This window comes from Lepus europaeus, chromosome 1 (assembly GCF_033115175.1).
Source record: "Lepus europaeus isolate LE1 chromosome 1, mLepTim1.pri, whole genome shotgun sequence".
Taxonomy (NCBI): Eukaryota; Metazoa; Chordata; class Mammalia; order Lagomorpha; family Leporidae; genus Lepus; species Lepus europaeus.
Genome location: NC_084827.1, coordinates 42,401,544 through 42,426,023, shown reverse-complemented (window position 1 = coordinate 42,426,023; position 24,480 = coordinate 42,401,544). Strand labels below are relative to the sequence as shown.

The 24,480-nt window shown below is 38.9% G+C and overlaps 1 protein-coding gene across 4 annotated transcripts in view; it reads left to right on the top strand.

Annotated features, from left to right (window-relative positions):
- The window catches only part of PHTF2 (putative homeodomain transcription factor 2), a 134,947-nt gene extending 111,656 nt beyond the window's left edge, over positions 1-23,291 (top strand). For 2 of the 4 annotated variants that reach the window (XM_062211063.1, XM_062211153.1), the window contains exons 10-17: positions 2,857-2,985; positions 4,648-4,920; positions 5,146-5,277; positions 9,291-9,377; positions 15,605-15,760; positions 17,586-17,681; positions 20,019-20,144; positions 20,801-23,291. In XM_062211063.1, the coding sequence (XP_062067047.1) occupies positions 2,857-2,985; positions 4,648-4,920; positions 5,146-5,277; positions 9,291-9,377; positions 15,605-15,760; positions 17,586-17,681; positions 20,019-20,144; positions 20,801-20,821 (1,020 nt within the window). In that variant the 3' untranslated portion in view covers positions 20,822-23,291. The remainder of the gene's footprint in view (positions 1-2,856; positions 2,986-4,647; positions 4,921-5,145; positions 5,278-9,290; positions 9,378-15,604; positions 15,761-17,585; positions 17,682-20,018; positions 20,145-20,800) is intronic. The other 2 variants (XM_062211238.1, XM_062210977.1) reach the window with 2 other exon arrangements.
- Positions 23,292-24,480: the final 1,189 nt, after the last annotated feature.

The following is a 24,480-nucleotide window of genomic DNA, read 5'->3' as shown; positions in this document are numbered from 1 at the left end:
GCACTGGCCCCCAAGTATTTTCTTGTGTGGCCAAAGTTTACATTAGTTTTCTTTCTTTCTTTCTTTTTTTTTTTTTTTTTTTTTTTTTTTTAAGATTTATTTATTGATCTGAAAAGCAGTTACAGAGAGGCAGAGGTAGAAAGAGAGAAGAGATAGAGAGGTCTTCCATCTGCTGATTCACTCCTTAAATGGCCACAATGGCCGGAGCTAGGCCAATCCAAAGCCAGGAGCCTGGAGATTCCTCTGGGTCTCCTACAGGGATGCAGGGGCCCAAGGACTTGGGCCATCTTCTACTGCTTTCCCAGGCCACTCCAGAGAGCTGGATCAGAAGTGGAGCAGCCAGCACCCGAACCGGCACCCACATGGGATGCTGACACTACAGTCGGCAGCTTTACCCACTACACCACAGTGCCGGCCCCAATTTACATTAGTTTTAAAGAATTCTTTCTGCCTACCATAAAGATAAATAAAATTCCTCCTCATGAAGAAACACTGAGCATTTGAATTAGCCTGTTCTAGTCAGGATGTTTCCAAATCTGTGATTGTTTTGCTTGTCTTATTTTCTTTGTAAATGATAAAAAATATTTCCTTACTTTTTTTTTTACAAATATTTTCATGAGTTTTTTTCTCTCTAGTAATGAATGAATGTATAATAAAATGTAAAACCACATTTAAGTGAAATTCATCCTTCAGTAAGTAAAGCAACTTTTAATAGCTACATTCCCGCAGTTGGAAACACCAGTAAAATCATTGTCATAGTGAATTTATTTGAAATAAAACCTACCACCTTTTAAATGCTCAGGTTTTCAACAGTTTTGAATGAACAAAGAGCAAACCAGTTGAGATTGTAGATGAAGACAGAAAACAATCATTATAAGAATTAGAAATTTTAGTTGGAAAACATTCATAGACCACTGTGTGGTAGAAGTATGAAGAGTGGGACTGTTTGCTCTGATGCTTTGCCTGAGCCTTTAAAAATTATTGCCTGATGCTGCTGACACACACTGAAGGTACTGCACATTTCAGCAAAACTGGTCTTCAGTACATGTTTCACACACATAAAAGGTTCTTTTAATTCACTTTCTAATTTCCCCAGTTTGTGATTGCCATCTTTTCTCTTGATTCTTGGATTTCTTGAAATAAGATGATGATAACAAGCGCTGGGTCAAAGAACTGGAAGTTAGCTGGGTGCAAAGTGAGTAGATAGGGAAGATCAGGGAAGAACATGATCGCCCATTTCTCCTCTGACATTTAAAAGCCTTTTTCGGTGTAACTGGCAAGGAGTTGAAATCTGTTGCAGCTCAGGCTTCATGCTGTTTCCATTCAGTTTCTCACACTTCATGTTTCTTAGCTTTTCTGTTCCATTATGTTTCCAAGTTATTAAACTTTTAGAGAAAGTTTGATATATATTTTGGTGCAAATTACTTCTATCCAAAACTAGAATGATACTGTGTTTGAGCATAAATTATGCAGGATCACTTGAAGTAATATTTAGTAACTAGTATCTCATAACTGTCATGGCCCTCAATTAATGAAATATATACCATGAAAGTAAATGGATATTAAAATCCTTTGGAAAAGATAAAAATCCCCTGCCTCTGTTTTCTTGCATGTTGTTGTTATTTCTCAACCTTAGTTGCCATGAATCAGTGCAACTTTACTCCCCTAGGAAGAAAATACTAGAATCCTTAAGTTTACAGAAATATTTCCTTACCATATTTTAATCACACTTTTGTCTTCCAGAGAATAAATATATCCAGAGTAGATTCATTGTTAGAAGTTATTTTTAAATGAATTGTTATACAATTTGAATATCAAATAACTATTGATAATTTTCCTGAAGTTGCTCTGAATGTCTAACCTGTCCTTTGCATAAACTGTGTAAATATCTTAGTCCTTTAAGAAGTATAAGCTTGAAATGATGTAACATAAACAAATAAATTCATCCTATCTGGGGTCTAGTCTTTCAGAGTTACTTTTCTTCCCAAAGTCTGATTATGTAAAGTTAGTGTTTCATTAATTTTATTGCTATCTTTAACCTATTATGTTTTGAAGTTTTATCCTTCTATGTATAGATCTAAAGCAATCAAAAAAATTCAAACAAACTTTAGTAGCTGATTCCTCATACTGAAGCTTTCATCTTTGAACCTTTAAATCTCTTTTGTCCTTTGAAACATTAAAAGACACTTTATTCTACCTGGGGGAATATTTCTAGTTCTTTGTGCTTCAGCTTGCAATATTTGCTTTATCCAAAGTTGATTTGATCCTTAGGAGAAACACTAACGTAAAATATCAGAAAACTAACTAAATCAGATGTTAAAGATAAATGTGAAGAAGAATCTCTTTCCAGGGTAAGACTGTATCACTATATAGTCTTTCAGAGAGAGTCAAATCTCAGCTTACATTATTTTTTATTGAAAAATCATAAATTGGACAATGATCAACATAAACAATTTGACAATAATTTGTCTTTTACATTACTGTGTTGTTAGCTATGTAGACTGATTGACAACTTAGTACTTTTGCTGACACATCTTAGTTTATTTCTTAGTAGATTACCTAATATCTGTTATAGAAAGTTTTTAACATGTTTTTATAAGAAATTTCTTATGTAATTTCTTCAGTGCATATGCTAATTAATTTTAAGATAGTATCATTAGAATAGTGTGTATAGATATAGTTACGTACAGATGTGTATGTTCCAATTACAAAATACGATAAATGTATTCAATGATTTTTTTAAATGTAGTTCAAATGGTGTGTGTGTGTATATATATACACATACAATTTTATATATTTTTTTTAATTTATGAAATGTGGTAAATATATTCACCAATTTCTGTTTATTTCTTGTAGAGTCATTTGCCCTGGCTCCATAGTTCCCACCCAGGTTTAGAAAAAATAAGTGCTATAGTCTGGGAAGGAAATGACTGTAAGAAAGCAGACATGTCTGTGCTTGAAATCAGTGGAATGATAATGAACAGGGTAAGTTTGGAAATTTTATTCTTATAGTTCAAACGTAAAATTTAGTCATCAACATATAAAATAGAATGTTTTATTAATAACCTACTTACCTTATTTCTTTACCCTGAAAATAAGTTATTTATGTGTAGCTGCTCCCACCTGTCATTTAAACAATGATTTGTACCAAACCAGTCATCTTTTAGACTTTCTATTCTTCTGACAAAAATATATGATGCAATCTAAAATCTTCCTCTTTTATGTTATCCTTTCTGTTGCTTTCGGTGGATGATTTTGAGGAGCTACTAGATATTTATTTGGACATTGATGAAGATTTAACTGTCTCATTAGCACTCAAAAGTAAAAGTAATAAAAAATTAAACTAGATAATTTGTATTCATACTTGTCTATCTATTGAATATATAGAAGTAATGATGACAGTGATAATGATCTTGAGTAGTTTGAAAAGACATAGTACAAATACTATAAATTTTAATTTCTATTAAATTACTTCTTTCATCAGAAATTACAACTTTTTAAAATTTACCTGATTTCTCTAGACAATTAGCCATGGTCTAATTTTGAGTTCTTAATTTCTGAAGCACCTTCGACTTTAGAAGTTTATGTGATTGCATTTGGTTCTTTGGTGCATTATCATGCTAGAACTCTTGTCTACACTTTTCATAGAACAGAAATTGAAATAACCCAGTCTAGAAGTTGAGATAGTACTTACTAAATATCTCAGTGTGATTGGTTAGAAGCAGCTGACTAGGGAGTTTCTGGAGACTTGGTACTCTGTGACTTCACTGTGAGCTGGCAATAGCTTTGAGTAATCCCCTTTATAATATGATGAAAAGTTAGCTACATGACATTTAAGATATCTTTCCGTTGTATCAATGTAGCATATTGGAAACTACTATATTTTTCAATTCTTTTTGTCATCTCCCAACCTTTTCACTTACTTTGCTTGCCCCTCTATCATGTTTTCTCTTCTAAAAAGATTTTGGTTTAAGGTGATATGAAAGTCAGAGATGCAGAGGTGGAAAGAGAGGTCTTCCATTTGCTGGTTCACTCCCCAGTGGCCACAAAATCCCGTGAGGGTGCAGGGGCCCAAGGACTTGGAGCATCTTCTACTGCTTTCCTAGGCCATAGTAGAGAGCTGGATCAGAACTGGAGCAGCTTTACCCGCTATGCCACAACGCTGGCCTCATATACTTTTTAAATTAATTTTTATTTTTAGTTTTTAAGATTCAATATAGTTCATAGGTACAATTCTAAGGATATGATTCTCCCTTCCTCCCTACCCCCTTTCCCTCTCTCTCTCTTCTACTCTGTCCCTCCCTCTTGCCCCTCTCTTTTTGTTTCTTTCTTGAAATAATGAGATACAGTGAAATTTTTGTTTAAGATCTGAATAAGACTAAGACCATCTATACTTTCACGTTAGAGATTTAATAGTGAATTATTTTAAAAACTGAAGAAATAATATTTTATGTGTAGTAGGCTGTCAAATGAGTAGGATTTCAGTTTCGTTATTTATTAAAATTAATGTAGTTTATCAAAATGATCTCATTGTTATAAATAAAATAACACTTTTTTTTATTGATTTTATTGTATTCATTTCATTATAGATAACATTTCTGTACATTTTTTTCCTCCTGTTTCCTCTTTCCTCCCGGCTCCCTCAAGGTGAACAGCCATATACCAGGAATAGGATACCAGATTTTTGGGAATGTAATCTCCCTAATCCTGGGTTTAACTCCATTTGTTTTCCGACTCTCTCAAGCCACAGACTTGGAACAACTCACAACACACTCCGCTTCAGAACTTTATGTGATTGCGTTTGGTTCTAATGAAGATGTGATAGTTCTTTCTATGGTTTTAATAAGTTTTGTGGTTCGTGTGTCTCTGGTGTGGATTTTCTTTTTTTTGCTCTGTGTAGCAGAAAGAACTTATAAACAGGTGAGTATAATTTGTACTTCTGAATAGAAAATACTATATCCTTTCTGTTATATTCAAAACATTCCTGAGGTATTTTAGTATTTTTCATTAAAGCATTTGATCTAATTTTGTTTCTGTTTTACTTTTGTAGTACCTAACCAAATAAAACCATAACAATCCATATTTTGTTGTCATTTTTCTGTGATAATCTACTTGAAAGCTAATCCACATCTTAATCTTTTTTAGCGATTACTTTTTGCAAAACTCTTTGGACATTTAACATCTGCAAGGAGAGCTCGAAAATCTGAGGTTCCTCATTTCCGGTTGAAGAAAGTCCAGAATATAAAAATGTGGCTATCTCTCCGTTCCTATCTGAAGGTAGAATGGTAGTGATAGAAGTACCCTTTCCGTGTTAACTGTCTCTGATGGGTCCATTTTCATTGTCGACATGGGTGTGTCTGTTGTGTAGTCACCAATTGATTCAAAATCTAGATTGATTTTGTTTCTGCTCATGAAAGTTATCACAAACCAGCAGAGGGAGCTCACTACTTAAAAAAGAATAATAATAATAATAATTTAAAAAAAATAAACACTAACCCTGAGCCTTCTTACTGAAATGAGCTATTACTATGTTAAAATATTTAACTTGCAATTTCAAGTCATTGTTTTTATGTTGTTCTTTCCCTTTAATCTTTTAAGTAATTTTCCTACTTATGGAAATAAGATATAAAAACTCTGGAGTTCTGAGAAAAAGAAACATATGCATTAATGGTAGTAAAACACTTTTTTTCCTGAGGATTTTTTGTTGCATTAAGTAACATCAGGTTTCATTACATATGGATAATCATACTGGTTCAATGGTGCTTATTCCCCACATTTACCTGTCTTACAAAAGTTGACTCAAAGACCAAATATTCTCTGGTATGCCTAGATCCTTTTTTATTTTTTAAGATTTATTTATTTATTTGAAAGAGTTTCAGAGAGAAGAGATACACCAGTCTTCCATCCACTGGTTCTCTCCCCAAATGGCCACCACAGCCAGGGCTGGACCAGGCTGAATCCAGGAGCATCATCTGGGTCTCCCAACTGCAGGGACCCTTGTGCCATCTTCCACATTAGCTGGGAGCTGGATCGGAGTAGAGCAGCCAGGAGACTAACCAACGCCCATATGGGATGCCAGTGTTTCAGGCGGTGGCTTTAACTGCTATACCACAATGCCGACCCCACACCTAGATTTTTAATTCAATGAACAGAGTTTCTTTAAAGTTTGTACTATTTTTACCCTATATTTTAAAATTTGGTTACATATATTTATTTATTTAATTTGAGATAGCCTCTCCTATCTGCTGGTTCACTCACTCCTCAGATGTCCTCAGTAGCCCCAGCCTACCTGAGAGCCTGGAACTCAATCCAGGTGTTCCCAATTAGGCAGCAGGACTGCAACTGCTGCTTCCCGAGGTCTGTGTTAACAGGAAGTTGGAATCAGGAGCTGGAGCTCAAACCCAAGCACTCCAACTTAGGACACAAGCATCTTTACAACCCAAGTCAAATGTCATTAATTTAACTTGTTAAACTCAACTCATTTAGTCTCCATTGGGAAATGATGCAAATTGGCATAGATTATTTTTCCTCGCTGTGACATTTCTGTCGCCTGGAAGGAGGAGTATGATCTTTGTTGCTTGGATTAGTGACAATCCATGCAAAACTTCCCTTTATTTTCAGTCCTAAGTAGGTATTATATTATTTTGTATATTGGTGATTTTATTCCATAAACCTTTATTTAATGTTAGTCATGTTCTGCTCACTGTTGATGAAATAAAGTCCCTAGCCTTAGGAGCTTACATTTCAGTGAAGGAAACATGGAAACCCAGACCTAAGAATTAGCCTTTAAAGCAGTTCTGGCATCCAGTTGATCATCAATTCCTATCCCTTCTGCTTACAAAATATATCTTGAGTTCGTTTATTTCTCTTTGTTGACATTCTTGCCACTGTAATTGAAACCATCAGTCATCTTCTGCAGTTGCCTCTTACGTTCTCTAATAATTTGATGGTATCAAGTCATAGATTTAGGTCTTTAATCCATTTTTAGTGGATTTTTTTTTTTGAAAAATATTTATTTATTTGAAAGGCAGAGTTTCAGAGAGACAGAGGCGGAGAGAGATCTTCCATCCGATGGTTCCCTCCCCAATTGGCCGCATTAGCCAGAGCTGTGCTGATCTGAAGCCAGGAGCTTCCTTCAGGTCTCCCATGTGGGTGCAGGAGCCCAAGGACTTGAGCCATCTTTCCCAGGCCATAGCAGGGAGCTGGATCAGAAGTGGAGCAGCTAGGACTCGAACTGGCACCCAAATCAGATGCTGGCACTGCAGGCGGCAGCTTTACCTGCTTCGCCACAGCGCTGGCCCCTTGAGTGGATTTTTGTGTAAGGTATAAGGTAGAGGTCTTGCTTCATACTTCTGCATGTGGAAATCCAGTTTCCCAGCACCGTTTGTTGAAGAGACTGTCCTTGCTCCAAGGATTGATTTTAGCTCCATGGTCAAATATAAGTGGGTTCTAGATGCTTAGATTTATTTCTGGCATTTCTGTTCTCTTCCATTGGTCTATCCATCTGTTTTTGTACCATTACTAGGCTGTTTTGATTATAACTACCTTTTAATATGTCTTGAAATCTGGTATTGTGATGCCTCCGGCTTTGTTTTTGTTGTATAAGATGGCTTTAGCTATTCGGGAACAATTCTTAAAACTTTTGGAGGGTCTTCATTTCTCCTAGGATAAAGAGCAGAAAATTTTTTTTTAAGATTTATTTATGGAGCGCCGGATTCTATCCCAGTTGCCCCTCTTCCAGGCCAGCTCTCTGCTATGGCCCGGGAAGGCAGTGGAGGATGGGCCAAGTCCTTGGCCCCTGCACCCACATGGGAGACCAGGAGAAGCACCTGGCTCCTGCCTTCGGATCAGTGAGTTGCGCCGGCCGCAGTGGCCATTGGAGGGTGAACCAATGGCAAAAAGGAAGACCTTTCTCTCTGTCTCTCGCTCTCACTATCTACTCTGCCTGTCAAAAAAAAAAGATTTATTTATTTATTTGAAAGTCAAAGTTACATAGAGAGAGGAGACGCAGAGAGAGAGTTCTTCTATCATCTGGTTCACTCTGCAGTTGGCCTCAACAGCCGGAGCTGTGCCAATCCAGAGCCAGGAGCTTCCTTCAGGTCTTCCCACGCAGGTGTAGGGGCCCAAGGACTTGGGCCATCTTCTGCTGTTTTCACAGGCCATACCAGAGAGCTGGATCGGAAGTGGAGCACCCGGGACTCAAACTGGCGTCCATATGGGAGGCCAGCACTGCAGGCAACACTTTACCCACTTCGCCATAGTGCCAGCCCCAAAGAACAGAATTTTAACATGGTTTACAATGCCCTCTATGATCTGGCTCCTGCTGTAGACAGCTGCCTGTCTTGTCATATTTTCAAAACACTTTCTTCTCTAGCTACTACATTACAGCATACTAGAGTGCTTCCGTTCTTTAAATATACATTCATGGTTCCTGCTAGCTGCTCTTGCACATGCTCTGCCTTCTGCCTAAAACACTACCCTGTGCCCTCTTGCCCCTGCCCTTTAGAATGGTGTAAATATCTCTTTCTTAGGGAGATCTTTCTAGGCCCCCTGCTAAATCCCAAATCTTTTTTTTTTTTTAAGTGTTATTTATTTATTTGACAAACAGAGAGAGATGTCTCATTCACTGATTCACTTCCAAATGGCTGCAGCACAGCTGAACCAGGTACTTTCCCAGGTGCTTAGCAGGGAGCTGGATCAAAAGCAGAGCCCCTGGAGCTTAAGCCGGCACTCCAGTATGGGATGCCAGCATTGCAGTGGCTGCTTAACCCACTGCACCACTATGCCAGCCCCAGATCTCAGATCTAAATGAAGTCTCCCTGCCACTTATCTCAAAGCATCTTACTTATACTTGTCTTTCATAGCACCCATTACAGCTTATCACATCTATCTGTAGCTGTGGGCTTGATGTCTCGTTCTGCCAGTTCCTGTAAAGATAGGGACCGTGTCTATTTTGTTCTGTGCTATATTTCTAGAACTTAGCATAATGCCTCGTTTTGAGCTAGCGCTCAAGAAACATTCATTAAGTAAATGATTAATGTCTGAAAAAATGAAAGATTTGAAAGTTATGGTAAAAATTCTATACTGTTTATAGATATTTTCATTATGTTGCAACTCCTCAGTAAATAGTTAACACTTAATTAAAATTTATCTGACCCATTAGGTCTATTTCAACACTGTAAGCTGTGATCAACCCACAGTGATGGGTCAGCACATTGACTGAGAGCATAGGGATTCGCTGCTGATTAGTAAGTCTGTTTACAGGTATTTTCCTTTTTCTCTCCCCGTAGCGTCGAGGTCCTCAGAGATCAGTTGATGTAATAGTTTCATCTGCCTTCTTGTTGACTATTTCAGTTGTGTTCATCTGTTGTGCACAGGTGAGTTACCTTGTTCCATGTAGAAATTAAACACATACAAATGTGAAGATTATTTCTAATAATAAATAATCAGAGTAATCATATAGCTGAGCCTAGTTAGCCAAGTAAGTTTTGAAACTGACTTTTTGCAGATTTTTTTTGTAGAATAAATAAATGCATCTGTTCATCTCTGTCATAAACAGTAGGCATATGCTCAAATGTCTGTTAAATAAACATATAGTAATTCATTTTTATCTAGAATCTATCTGATTATTTCCCAAAACAAACATGAGTCAGTAGAGTTATGAAGTTGTTCCATGAATCTCTGATTTATTCACACTTAGTATATTTTATTTTTTATCTCTGTATTGTCACTATGATTTATGTGCCCTGAAAATAAGTTCTCAGTGAAAATAGTTCCCAGACTAGTTAAGAAGCACAAAAGTATCTCAAGATATATTCTGGGCTGGCGCCGCAGCTCAATAGGCTAATAGGCTAATCCTCTGCCTGAGGCGCCAGCACTCTGGGTTCCAGTCCCGGTTGGGGTGCTGGATTCTGTCCTAGTTGCTCCTCTTCCAGTCCAGCTCTCTGCTGTGGCCCGGGAGTGCAGTGGAGGATGGCCCAGGTGCTTGGGCCTTGCACACACATGGGAGACCAGGAGGAAGCTCCTGGCTCCTGGCTTCGGATCGGGCGCAGAAGGCCTGCTGTAGCGGCCACTTGGGGGGTGAACCAACAGAAAAAGGAAGACTTTTCTCTCTCTCTCTCACTGTCTAACTCTGCCTGTCAAAAAGGATATATTCTGTCCTATAAAATGTAATGCAAATTTCTGTTTCAAGTAGTATGACATAGGTAGCTTATCTGAAAATTGTTCTGCTTTAAAGCACCAAATGACTCTGGAAGGACAAAAACCTAGCTTTTTAAATATATCTGTGTTAGTGTTGTTAGTATATGTGTGGTTTGTTTTTTTTTTTGTTTTTTTTTTACAGGCAGAGTTAGACAGTGAGAGACAGAGACAGAGAGAAAGGTCTTCCTTTTTCCGCTGGTTCACCCCCCAAATGGCCACTACGTCCAGCGCTGCGCCGATCCGAAGCCAGGAGCCAGGAGCTTCCTCCTGGTCTCCCATGGGGTGCAGGGCCCAAGCACTTGGGCCATCCTCCACAGCCCTCCCGGGCCACAGCAGAGAGCAGGACTGGAAGAGGAGCAACTGCGACAGAACCAGCACCCCAACCGGGACTAGAATCTGGAGTACCAGCGCCGCAGGTGGAGGACTAGCCTAGTGAGCTGTGGCGCCAGCCAGTGTGGGGTTTTCTTAAAAGATATATTTATTTAGTTGAGAGGCAGAGAGAGAGAGGTCATCTTCCATCCACTGGCCCACTCCCCAAACAGCTGCAACATCTGGAGCTGGGCCAATCTGAAGCCAGGAGCCAGGAGTGGGTGCAAGGGCCCAAGGACTTGAGCCATCTTCTACTGCTTTCCCAGGCCGTAAGAGAGAGCTGGATCAGAAGTAAAGCAGCCAGGCTAGAACCAGACCCTATTTGGGATACTGGCACTGCCTGCAGCAGCTTTACCTGCTATACCACAGCACCAACCCCTCTTTTTAGCAGTTTAATATACATATTATATACCTATGTAACTTCACAAGACAGTAATGGCCAAAACTGAACATAAAACCAAAAACCAAAGCAATCAGAGATAGGCACTATTACTGTGGCAGCCTGTGGACATCTTTTCCTGCTCCCATGTCAAGAAGTTAAAAAAGTAAGAGGTTCTGGACGCCGGGAGACCCTACAGAAGCCAAACTAAAACTGTTCTGGAGAATGTGACTGCAGTTTAGATCTTACCGGATTTCTGCAGGTAAACCTCTCAGGTTTCAGAAAAGTGAGGAAGTAGTCCATCACAGGTCTGTCAGCAAGCCAACAGCTGGATTAATAGACTGATCCTACGGAAACTATAAGTTAATTTAAAATGATTAAAGACATAGGTAATACAATGGGGGAAAAACATAGATTTGTGAAATAACCAAATGGTACTTCAGAGAAATGAAAAATACAATCATTAATATTAAAAACAATGAACTGAATAAATAAAGGCAGTTAAAGACACATTTAGTGAACCGAGAGATGGAAGAAGTGACCTAGAATGCAGGTCAGAGATGAAAAGGGGAAATGGGGAAAGCGTTAAGACATAGATGGGCAGTCTAGCTTATGAGAGTACTTCAAAAAGTTCATGGGAAATTGAAGTAAAAGATGAAATTATTTTGGTGCAAAAGAAAGTTTTTTATGGGGGCGGGGGAGGCAAGGGGAATGTGTTCCATCTGCTGGTTCACTCCCCTGATGGCTGCAACAGCCAAGTCTTGTCTGGATCAAAGCCAGGAGCCAGGAACTCCATTTAGATCTCCCACATGAGTGGGAGGGGCCGAGTGCTTGGATCATCACCTGCCGCCTTCCCAGCACTCCAGTGTGGGATGCCTGTGTCACAAGCAGTGGCTTCACCCACTATGCCACAGGCCCAACTCTGCAAAAACTGTTGACATCCATGCACAGGAGGTGTCTTGGAAAAAGTCATAAAGTGAGAAAACGATACATTAATTTAAAGCTTTTTGGCAACAACAAAAATCAAATTTTAATTCCATTTTCAGTGAAGTTTTTGAAAAACTCTGTTATGTTTGATGAAAATTTCAGGAGGAAGATTGAATAGGGAAGAGAAGCATTTGGAGAAATAACAGCTAAGAATTTTCCTGAATTGATGGAATTCTCTACAGGCACAAACATAGTTCCTAAAGCTCCCATGGCCTAAACGACAAAGTCATTTTCTCCTAATACCAAGTAGCCATTCATACAACATGATGTAGCTGTGACACAGTCAAAATAAAAAACAATAGCAGCAACAAAAAACTCACTTTTTTGGAAAAAAATGTTGAAGATTGATTTATTTGTTGTTGTTTGAAAGAGTGACAGAGAAAGGGGGAGACAGAGAGTGAGATCTTCCATCTGCTGTTTCACTCCCTAAATGCCTACAACAGTTGAGCTGGACCAGGCCAAAGCCAGGAGCCAGGAATTCCATCAGGGTTTCCCATGTGGGTGGCAGAGATTAAAATTCTCCAATACGTCCCAGAGGCATTCATTGTCAGGGAGCTGGGTCAAAGCAGAGTAGTCAAGACTCAGACCGGCACCCTGAAATGGGATGCACTCATCCCAGACAGCAGCTCAACCTGCTGTGCAACTACACCTGTCTCCATCTGGAAACTTTTAAAAGATAAATAACAAATTTTTGAAAGAAAAGCACAGAGGGGCTGGCATTGTGGTGTAGTAGGTAAAGCATCCACCTGCAACACTGGCATCCCAGATGAGTGCTGGTTCATGTCCTGGCTGCTCTACTTCTGATACAGCTCCCTGCTGATGGCCTCGGAAAAACAGTGGAAGATGGCCTAAATGCTTGGGCCTCTGCCACCCAATTAGGAGACCTAGAAGAAGCTTCTGGCTCCTGGCTTTGGCCTGGCCCAGCCCTGGCCATTGTAGTCATTTGGGGAATGAACCAGCAGATGGAACATCTCTCTCTATGTCTCTTTTTCTCTTTCTCATTCTCTCTCTAACTCTTTCTTTTTATTTATTTACTTATTTTTTTGACAGGCAGAGTTAGACAGTGAAAGAAAGAGAGAGTCAGAGAGAAAGGTCTTCCTTTTTCTGTTGGTTCACCCCCCAAGTGGCCGGCTATGGCTGGTGCATTGCAGCCAGCGTACTGTGCTGATCCGAAACCAGGAGCCAGGTGCTTCTTCCTGGTCTCCCATGCGGGTGCAGGGCCCAAGGACCTGTGCCATCCTCCACTGCACTCCCGGGCCACAGCAGAGAGCTGGACTTGAAGAGGAGCAACTGGGACAGAATCTGGCGCCCCGACCGGGACTAGAACCCGGGGTGCTGGCGCCAGGGGCAGAGGATTAGCCTATTGAACTGCAGCACTGGCCTCTCTAACTCTTTCAAAATAAAATTTTTTAAAAGGAAGAAAAAACAGAATTAAACTATAACTTGATAATAGAAATTTTAGGTTTTTTTGAGGACTATACTGATTTTTTTTAAGATTTATTTTATTTATTTGAAAGGCAAAGTTAAATAGGGAACGGGATGCGGGGGAGGGAGAGGGAGAGCTTTTTTTTTTTTTTTTTGGACAGGCAGAATGGATAGTGAGAGAGAGAGAGACAGAGAGAAAGGTCTTCCTTTTTGCTGTTGGTTCACCCTCCAATGGCCGCCGCGGCCAGTGCATCTCGCTGATCTGAAGCCAGGAGCCAGGTGCTTCTCCTGGTCTCCCATGTGGGTGCAGGGCCCAAGGACCTGGGCCATCCTCCACTGCCTTCCCGGGCCATAGCAGAGAGCTGGCCTGGAAAGTGGGGCAACCGGGATAGAATCCGGCGCCCCGACCGGGACTAGAACCCGGTGTGCCGGCGCCACAAGGTAGAGGATTAGCCTGTTAAGCCACGGCGCCGGCCAGAGAGGGAGAACTCTTATCCACTGGTTCATTCCCCAAATGGCCACAAAGGCTGGGACTAGGCTAGGCCAAACCAGGTGCCTGGAACTCCATTCTGGTCTCTCATGTGAGTGGCAAGGGTGCAGGCAGTTGGCCATCTCTCACTGCCTCTGTGTGTGTGTGTAGGTGTGTGTGTAGAAAGTTGTGTAGGACCTTATGGCTACTTAACCCATGTATGTCATTTTCAGGAGCAACAGAATGTGTGTGTGTGTGTGTGTGTGTTTAGAAAGTTGTGTAGGACCTTATGGTATGGGATATAATATGGTATATGATAAAATTTTATTGAAAGTTAGGAAAAAAAGGTATACCATGTTAACAGATAAGATTTGAATTCATGTTATTTCTGCTCAAGGAGTAGTTGGAATCTCATGCAATTAAATAAAATATTTTATTTTTTGAAAATTCTTCAAGCTTTCTAAAATTCATCTCAAAGCCCAGAGAGACAAGAATCATCCAGGTAACTTTTAAGAACAAGTTACCTTACCTTGAAAATTTTAAAATTTTCAAAACACTTTGTGATTTTGACACAAATATAGAGTGACCAGTGAGTGAGACAGGGGTTCCTACAGATCCACACATGTCGGGACATAATATATGATGACATTATAAATGACCAGAGGAAGGCTTTCCATAGGGGAAAAATAAGATTGGGGTAATATATAATTACATCATACACAAAAAGAAATTCCAGCTGAAATAACTTCCACAACCCAGTGAGAAACAGAGACAGAAAACAGTGGATATAGAATATAAAAAGAACTCAGGAGAGGAAACCCAGTTACTAATAAGCATGAGAACAATGCTTATCCTCCCTCAGCATCAGGAAAAGTAAAATGAAAGCAATGAGAGAACATATTTAGGTGCATCAGATTGGCAGATGTTAAGAAGGTAGTTAATAATAAACAAAATTGAGGGCAGAGACCTGTGATATGTGATACACTGCTGAGAGTATAAATTGTTATTAACTGTTTTCCAGAAGGCTTTGCAGCAACAAATGAGATGTGACTGTCCTAGGACTCAGCCATTCTTACTCCTAGGTGTTAAGTCCTAGAGAAAGTCTTACATGGGTGCCCAAGGAGACAAATACAAGAATGCTTACTGCAGTATTGTTTGTAACAAGGAAAACTGGCAACAAAGCGAATGTTAATTAGTAGAGCAATCCAATAAATTGTGGTTGATTCTTTTACTGTACAATCTTAAGGAATTAAAATGAATAAATTTAGAGCTGTGTTGACAGACAAATCTTGAAAACCAGGTTCAGTGTTAAAAAAAAAAAACCAGATTGAAGCAGGGTATTGATAAAAATGTGATAACTTTTATATAAAATATAAAAATTAAAGTATATGTGAAATAACTTGTGTATTGAAGAGATAAATGCACAGTCATTCGGCAGGGGTAGGGGAGAGAAATGAAAGCCAAGGAAAAGCTTCAGGGTATTTTGACGGAATCTATGATATTTTATTTGTCAAAAATCTGAAAGAAATATTGCAGAATAGAAAGATTTGACAAAACGGGGTCTAGATCCCACGGGTGTTGAGTACGTTATACTTTTGATATACTTAAAATATTTTGTAATAAAGAATAGAAAACACCCTACCTTAAATATAACATGAAAATGTCCTATTATACTTATGAACAATTTGTATGAAGTAAAATGTCTTTTTCTCTGGAAATGGAATTGTTTGTGTCACACTGCTGCTTCATATTGTCTTTTTTTTGTACTCTTTCAGTTGCTTCATGTTCATGAGATCTTCCTTGATTGTCACTACAATTGGGAACTAGTAATCTGGTGTATCTCGTTAACACTTTTTCTCCTGAGATTTGTTACTCTTGGATCAGAAACAAGTAAAAAATATAGCAATACCTCAATATTACTTACTGAACAGGTGAGTATGTTATAAATTAATGTCTGTAATCTACATATTAAGTTAAAATGGTTTCAGTTACTTAATGCTTTTCAGGAACATGTTTTATTTGAGTGAAGCCATTTATGCTTTTGATAGGACATAAGACTCCTCAGTGTTTCTCCTTGAGTTCAGATCTCATCTGTCTTTATGTCCCATTATAATTTGACAAGAAGGAAATTCCATCTATAGAAATGATGTGTTTTAAACCATCAGTGGAATATGTTTGCTTTGCAGTGTAGCAAATCTGCATGGAAATAAGTCTGAATTGTTATTCAATAGAATATAGCATAATAATCTTGATGGTTAATTTACTTTGTATGAACTTGTTAAATACCTTCTTCCACCATTTCATAGGAATTATATAAAGGAACTTATTAGCAATGAATATTCTCATTAAGGATAATTTGACTTTATAAATCAATAACTGTCAAATGAGCTCAGTTAAAGGGGAAGGGGAGATTTGCCATTAAGGAAGTCTAAGTGTACTTGGGCTTCATGGAATTGGACCAAGTTAACTACCTCCTCCAGTTCACTCTGAGACTGATGGCTTCTCATTGCTGCTCTTCTCTGCACCTTTCTTCCCATGGCCTTTCTCTTCTATAATTGTGGCTTATATGTGGTTTTGATTTACCTTAGAATGAGTTCTGCCGTAGAGTTTACTGATTTTTCAGTTCCTGTTCCTGCCATTTTTGGCAGATCCTGTATCAGTCCCACCAGGTCATGTATTGACCAGCTTTGGTTTAGGGTTAGGAAGGGGAGAGAAAGTAGGTGAGCACTACTGCCCTGGCCTTTTCTCCACAGGCCCATCTGTCAAAGAAGGGAACTATGCAGGTGGGCCACTGAAGTCCTTTTAAAAATGTATATGTGAAGGTGGCATATACCAATGCCATCTTACTAGTCAAAGTGATCAGTTTCAGTTCATAATTGATCATGATGATAAGATTAAGTATCAAAGGGATCACATAAACAAGACTAGTGTCTGCTAATAATAACTGATAGAATTAAAAAGGAAAGAACAATCCAACATGGGAAGCAGGATATACAGCAGACTCATAGAATGGCAAATGTCTTAAACAGCACTCTGGCCTCAGAATCAGCCCTTAAGCCATTCGGATCCAGCTAAAAAGCCCATGAGAGTTTCTCAGGCATGGAAAGCCAAGACACTGTGGCAAAAACAAAACAAACAAACAAACAAACAAAAAAAGACCTAAATGAAAGATCTGTGAGTGAGATCCCAGTGGGAAGAACGGGCCATCAAAGAAGGAGGTACCTTTCTCTGAAGGGAGGAGAGAACTTCCACTTTGACTATGGCCTTATCTAAATAAGATCAGAGTTTGTGAACTCAAGAGCCTTCCATAGCCTTGGCAGCTCATGACAGGAGCCTGACTTCATAAATAAGAGTGTCAATTGTTAAATTAACAGTGGGAGTAACTGTGCACCTACTCCCCATGTAGGATCTCCGTCCTTAATGTGTTATACTATGCGAATTAACAGTAAAACTACTACTTAAACAGTACTTTATACTTTGTGTTTCTGTGTGAGTGCAAACTGTTGAAATCTTTACTTAATATATACTAAGTTGATCTTCTGTATATAAAGATAGTTGAAAATGAATCTTGATGAAGAATGGAATGGGAGAGGGAGTGGGAGATGAGATGGTTGCAGGTGGAAGGGAGGTTATGGGGGGAAAAGTCACTATAATCCAAAAGTTGTACTTTGGAAATTTATATTTATTAAATAAATTTGAAAAAAAAGTATATGTGATATAATTTTAAGACATTTATTAATCTTTTTTTAATGAAAGATAAATCTGTACTTGAAAATGGAGAAGAAACCTAATAAAAAAGAAGAACTGACTCTAGTGAATAATGTTTTAAAACTGGCTACTAAACTGCTAAAGGTAAGAATAAGATTGAAAATGATGTAATATACAGTAACTGTGTTGACACCATATCTCAGCCCTCTGTCTTTGAAGATCCTACCTGTATTTAGTTTTCATGATTACCCACATTGTTTCCAGATTGTGTTTGGGCACATTCATGCAGTTTACATTGCAATTCTCATTGCCGAGATAATCAAACTAATATAAATAATTTCTTGAAAATTGTGTATTAAGAATTTAGAGAATTGTTGAGGTTGACATCATTGGAGATTTATGCCTCATAGAACTTAAATAAAATTTCAGACCAGAAGATTTGATGTTAATATGAATAAGCATTTCATTTTTAAGTCATTTTATAAAAATCAAAACTATCATAATTCTGGAATATTTGATTTAATCATTATTTGGGCTGATTTAGCAAATATTTTATTGCTGTTTTATAATGTTAGTAGTGCTTCTCTTAAGAGGAAAATTTTGGGGGTCGGCGCCATGGTTCACTTGGTTAATCCTCTGCCTGCGGCAGAGGCATCCCAAATGGGCGCCGAGTTCTAGTCCCGGTTACTCCTCTTCCAGTCCAGCTCTCTGCTGTGGCCCGGGAGGGCAGTGGAGGATGGCCCAAGTGCTTAGGCCCCTGCACCCGCATGGGAGACCAGGAAGAAGCCCCTGGCTCCTGGCTTTGGATTGGCGCAGCACCAGCCATGGTGGCCATTTGGGGAGTGAACCAACGGAAGGAAGACCTTTCTCTCTGTCTCTGTCTCTCACTGTCTATAACTCTACCTGTCAAATACATAAAAAAAAAAAAAAGAGGAAAATTTTATCTTATTCAAAAGAGAGAGGTTGAGAGAGACATCTTTCATCACTGGCTTATTTCTCAAATGCCCATAACAGCTAGGACTGTGCCAGGCTGAAGCCAAGAGTGTGAAACCCATCCAGGTTTCCCACATTAGTGGTAGGGACCAATGTACTTGAGCCATCACCGGCTGCCTCCCAGGGTAAGCATTAGCAGGAAGCTGGATTGAAATCAGAGCTGAGACTTGAACCCAGGGCCTCCAGTATGGTTTGTGGCTTTCCCAAGTGGCAACTAAACTAACGTACCAGATACCCACATCAGGAAAATATTTTAAATCTCAATTTCATAATCAGTTGAATATAATTCTTTGAATTATTTATAAGTTTCCAAAGATATCTTGAATTAATAGTTTTGTGTTTGCTTGATACTTGTATGTTGACTTTCCATTGTGGTAGACAAGAGAGGCCTGTACATGTGAGACTTAAAAAGCAGTAACAATCTTAGAGAAATATGAAAGTAACTGAAATATAAAGGTTAGCATATATTGTCTCCTAGCCCAAAACCTGATGCTTAATGTGGGTTGAACCTGCTCCCTCACTCTTCGCTGGTTCTCAGGTCTGCTGATTCAACCCTAAGCTATCTTCCAGTTCATCCAGTCTTACCTGTTAATCCTTCCTTATGTGAGCTCCTTGTCTCACTTACAATTTTGATACCCTGAACTCCTTAAAACCTGTGCTGGCGTCTGGCCTTTCTGCTCGCTAATCTTCCTTCCACATTGCTGACCCAGTGCTCTTTCTCACATGCACATCTGATGTGCTGTCCCCTGCTTAAATTCCTTTAGTGTCAGTCTATCCACAGTCTGCCCAAAGAGTGACCCTGACTTACAGAGCTAACTGTGCGTTTGGAGTGCTGCCTCCCTTGTCCCCGGGCTGTAACCATGCTCAGCAGCCTGCAGCAGTTCAAATGTGCCGTGTTCTCAGATGTCTGATAACCCTCTCTCCTTATGGCCCCACTGCTTACCATCCATTCCTCTGTAATTCAAAGGGCTGTCCTTTGAATTATGTACGTGTCTTACCACAGTAAGGTCCCTCAGCTTAGAGACTGGTATCCCAGAGCCTAGGATGAGGCCTGGCCTGTGGAAGAACTTTAAGTGTTCAAATCAGATATTTGAAAATGAATTGCCTTAAAGGGAAATTTTAACATATGTATTGATATTGTCAGAAAAGTTGGCTATTTCAGTTTTTAATTCTTCCACAATGTCTATTCTAACTCTTATACTGAAAAAAATTTCTCTAACCTCTGCATAACTACCAGACCAATACTTCACTGGTCATTCTTTTAAAGAAAATTACTTTCTCCTAAAAATAAATTAATAAATAAAGCTACTATTAAAATTTACTTACTTAAAGTTTAATCAGGTTTATCCTTTCAAAAAGCACCCATTATTGATAGTTTTTTGGAAATAATGTTTTTTCAAATCCTCATTGCAATTGCCTTGAATTACTTGGACTGATGATTATTCTTGAATCTGGAGCTACTGGGTTTTTATATCTCTTTCCTTCTAGGAACTGGACAGTCCCTTTCGACTGTATGGACTCACGATGAATCCGCTGCTCTATAACATCACCCAGGTTGTCATCTTGTCAGCTGTCTCTGGTGTGATCAGTGACTTGCTTGGGTTTAATTTAAAGGTAGGAGCTTGCAAGTAGTTATTGTCTCTTAGTGCTCTGCTGTCTTCCTGGGATACTCACTTTACCCTGCCACTCTGCTGGGATCCCACAGGCCCAAGAGTAGAATCATTCTGATAAGATTATACAATGAGTGAAAACAACTTCACATTTAATCTGAAGGAATGATGTAGATTCAAGACTTACAGTACTGGTAGAACTCCTGTTTTGGAAGAGCGTTCATTCTAAATAGAACTCTTGTGTAGGCAATATTTTTTTTTACTCTTTTAATATGAATCTAATTTAGGTGATAAAAGAGGAAAAAGAAGAGCCCTATTTCTATTTTTGGACTAAAGTTGTATTATTTGTCCACTAGCAGTGCATCTATACATCCTCTAGTATATACACAACTGTTGTAAGATGTGGGGTAATCATGGTAAACAAGTCATATAAGTATTTTGTCGCTTCTCAGTAAAAGGGAGCAAAAGAAATCTTATTTTCACTTTTTGTGTGTGTGTGTGTGTGTGTTTAAGGCAAAATCCTCCTGAAAATAAGAGTAAAGGAGTTACAATCTTAACACCTGTACTTGTATTTTGATTAAAATAAGATCATGTGATAGGATTTCAGTTTCAGTATTACAGCTAGCTCTAATGGAGACTACTTGTATTTTTTCCCTCTAGCTTTGGAAGATCAAATCATGATGGTTCCGAGGAGAGCAGATGCAGCCTCTTCCAGAGAGAGGGAGCTGATGACGCTGCCTATGAGCAGTCGCTGGCTGCCCGGGAGTCTCAGCTGGGAAGCTGAAGTGTTTACACCAGACTGTCTTGTGCAATTCGTATATTTATTTTACTTGTTCACTGTTTTTTTTTTTTTTTTTTTTTACATTTACTTTAGTCTTTATATTTTATTTTTAAGCATTGATGTACTTAGTTGTTGAAAGGGTGATAAAACTGGTACCAATACTTGAGATCCTGGTAATTGCTCACAAATAATTGACAGAATAACAGATTGTGACAACAGAAGCCATGGCTAAGCTAAACACTGTTTCTCCATCGATGCCGTGAACTTGCCTTACTTGAGAAAAAACTCTAACTTTGGAATATTGCATTGGACTCAGCGAAACACAGATAGCATGTTCTTCAGTAAATCCAGACCAGTCAGGGTTTTTCTTGGGTTATTTTGGACAATGCCAGGATCTAAACTGATTAAGCTGCAGTTGAAGCACCCTTCAGTATTAATATATATATGGTATTACATACAGGTCAACAAGTGCTCTTTGATGATAAAACTCTTAATAGAGCAATAATTGTAAATGGTTACCATACTGTAAGATATTTTGATAAAAATTAGTAATAATTGTATTTATTTGAAACACTGGGCTGTTTGCACAGCTCCGACTGTGCATGCTCAAAATGTGCACTTTTTAAAATTGTTACTTTTACTGCATATCTTTATAGGGGATATGTTATAGTGTACTAGGGCGTGATATGGTATCACTCACAAGTGAAGTGCCTATTGATATAACTAAAGTATATTATGTTTACTCAAGTAAAATAATTTTTCCCCCATAGTACACTATAGTGTATGCTGTTCATACCACACTCAAATGAGCAACTTAAGGATAAGGATGAGAATAAATAAAATATTCCTCAGATTGCTAGTTATGAAATTATATCCAAATTTTCATAAAAGACAGCTTCAGCTTGCAAATTCTGTCCTCCAAACTCAATCTGGTGCGTTTCCCTTCCCCGCCCCCATCCATTTTATAAGGGCTATTTTAGATGTTAACCTGGAAGGTTAACTAGCACCACCCCTTCGATCATTTGCCAAGTGTCCAGTGAGAACTTACCATGTTGGCACGTTAGGTAAATAGGCAAGTATGATAGTATCTTTATTGGGCCTTGATTTTAAGTTGTTTTGTTTGTACAATCAGAAGTGTTTTAGGACTTCCATGAAACATGAGATGTTTTTCAAATTTTTTTTTTTTTTTTTTTAACTAGGCATCTGGTTTCTAAAACAAAGAATTTATTTAAAACAATCTAGAATTTTCTTGGTGCAAAGTGTATCAAGTTGGGTATCCTCACATTTTTACCATGTTTTAAGGAGTTTAAAATAATTAATTGTAAATAATTTATTTGATTGGTGCAGGTCTGATCCCCAAATTGTCATCTTAAACCAGGAATGTGTGGAGAACAGAGCCATGCCACATCAGCGTGCTCTTGCCATTCCTTTGGGCAGCCTCAGCTCAGCCTCACCATGCAGTACGTTCTTTTTGTGTAGAAGACAACCGGAAGCATTTTGTTTTATTTGCCTCTGTGCTAATATGTTTAATAATGACCAAAGTGCATTCTGAGTTTTCTCAAAGAATGTATTACTGGAGCTTTAAGAACATACTTAGTTTCTCATGTGAAAATTTAGGCTTTGTCTGATATGTTTCTTCTTCCTCTATTGTCTAATGTTGAGGTTGTTTTTAGGAATTATATTTTATAAACTTTTTCAAAATAAGGTACATACCTATACAGAACTTAACATTTTGCACAGAATATATCAAATATATTTTGAGAAAAAAAAGTACGGCATGAGTTCTGTTAGGAATAAAAGATGAAGCTATTGTATCTCACACACACAAAAACTTATTTCAGAATGGAAATATTTTTGAGAAAAGTAGTTGAGTATAATGATTTAGGAAAATGTTTGTTCCAGGTTGAACTTCAATTTAACATAGAGTTGGGAATTGATTTATTAAGTACAGTGTACCCGTCAACAGCATGTAACATAATGAATTATGGTCACTTATGTGGGCAGCAGCAGAATACTAAAAGGACAAAGTTGTCATTTCAAGGAATCTCAGAACATTAACAAAACTGTTTTCAAAGGAGAAAAAATTGGCACTGCTGCCTTAAGAATACCATGAATGTAAGAAATGGTGGCACATCACATAAAATAGAAAAGGCAGTTCAAAGATAGAATTGTGGCAGATGCTGTGTGTTAACTGTCGTGTCTTTGCCACATGTGTTGTATTTGAAAGTTTGAACAGCAAGTTTAAAATAAAGCTTTCTATGACTGACAGTGTTGGTTTGTTTTTTAAAAAGCTTTCAAGTCACATTTCTGTGATAATTTTGTGATTACTATAACATGAATTTTAGTTTTAACTGGTGGATTTAGGGGAAGTGAAAATAAATGTTTTAAAACATAGTAGCATTTAATATTTTGTTAGGATTCTCACATGAAAGATTAATAACGTATACACAGAATTTTCACCTCCAAAGAGCTATTATGTCATTAATGTTTGTATTTGCAAACAGAAAACTAGTGGTAACCTGTGATATTAAAACTCACATTGAAGGATAGTGGTGGTTTTTCTTCCCCAAGCAAAACTGCATCCAACTTTATTAAAGATTGTTTTCATAAACAGTCCTGGTATTTTGGGCAGGATATGGGCAGACGATTGTGAACAACATAGAACAGCTTTCAGCTCCCCTCTTCCATGAACCACCCAAATCAGAAAGGCACTGTAAAACCCAATGAAGTCTTGGTTTGATGTTCTGCAAACGGGAAGTTCAGAGTGAGGGTTGACATTTCACTTTTAGCATGTCGGGTTTTTTTTTGTTTGTTTTTTGTTTTTTTTTGACAGGCAGAGTGGACAGTGAGAGAGAGAGACAGAGAGAAAGGTCTTCCTTTGCCGTTGGTTCACCCTTCAATGGCCGCTGCGGCCGGTGCATTACACTTATCCGAAGCCAGGAGCCAGGTGCTTCTCCTGGTCTCCCATGTGGGTGCAGGGCCCAAGCACTTGGGCCATCCTCCACTGCCTTCCCGGGCCATAGCAAAGAGCTAGCCTGGAAGAGGGGCAACCGGGATAGAATCTGGCGCCCCAACCGGGACTAGAACCCGGTGTGCCGGCGCCGCAAGGCAGAGGATTAGCCTGTTAAGCCACGGCGCCGGCATCATGTCGTTTAACAACTTTTCACAAGCCGATCCGACCCTGACTTTGAAAAAATGAAATGAGAATGGCAGAATGATCGATCTGAAAACCCTCACTCCGGAGGAGGAACCGTTGCTATCTTGAGGGACCGCTTCTCCGTGGCCAGACTGCTTACCATGCTGGTAACACATTTTTTGGAGTCAGGTCTCAACAGTTGTCTGGGTTTCAGGGAATTAAGTCTGTGCTGAAGGTGAACAGGGAGGAGGATTTAGTTTTTCGACGCCACAAGGTTTTGTGCCCTGTGACTGTGTGGCTTGTGTCAGCAGTAGGGGGTCCCACCTCCTGGGAGCCAAGTGGAAGGCTCAGAACTGGAAGAGAAAGGTGTTTTCCCCCACATGGATCCAGCTTCGGGGGCATTCTGTTAGTGACCCATGCCTC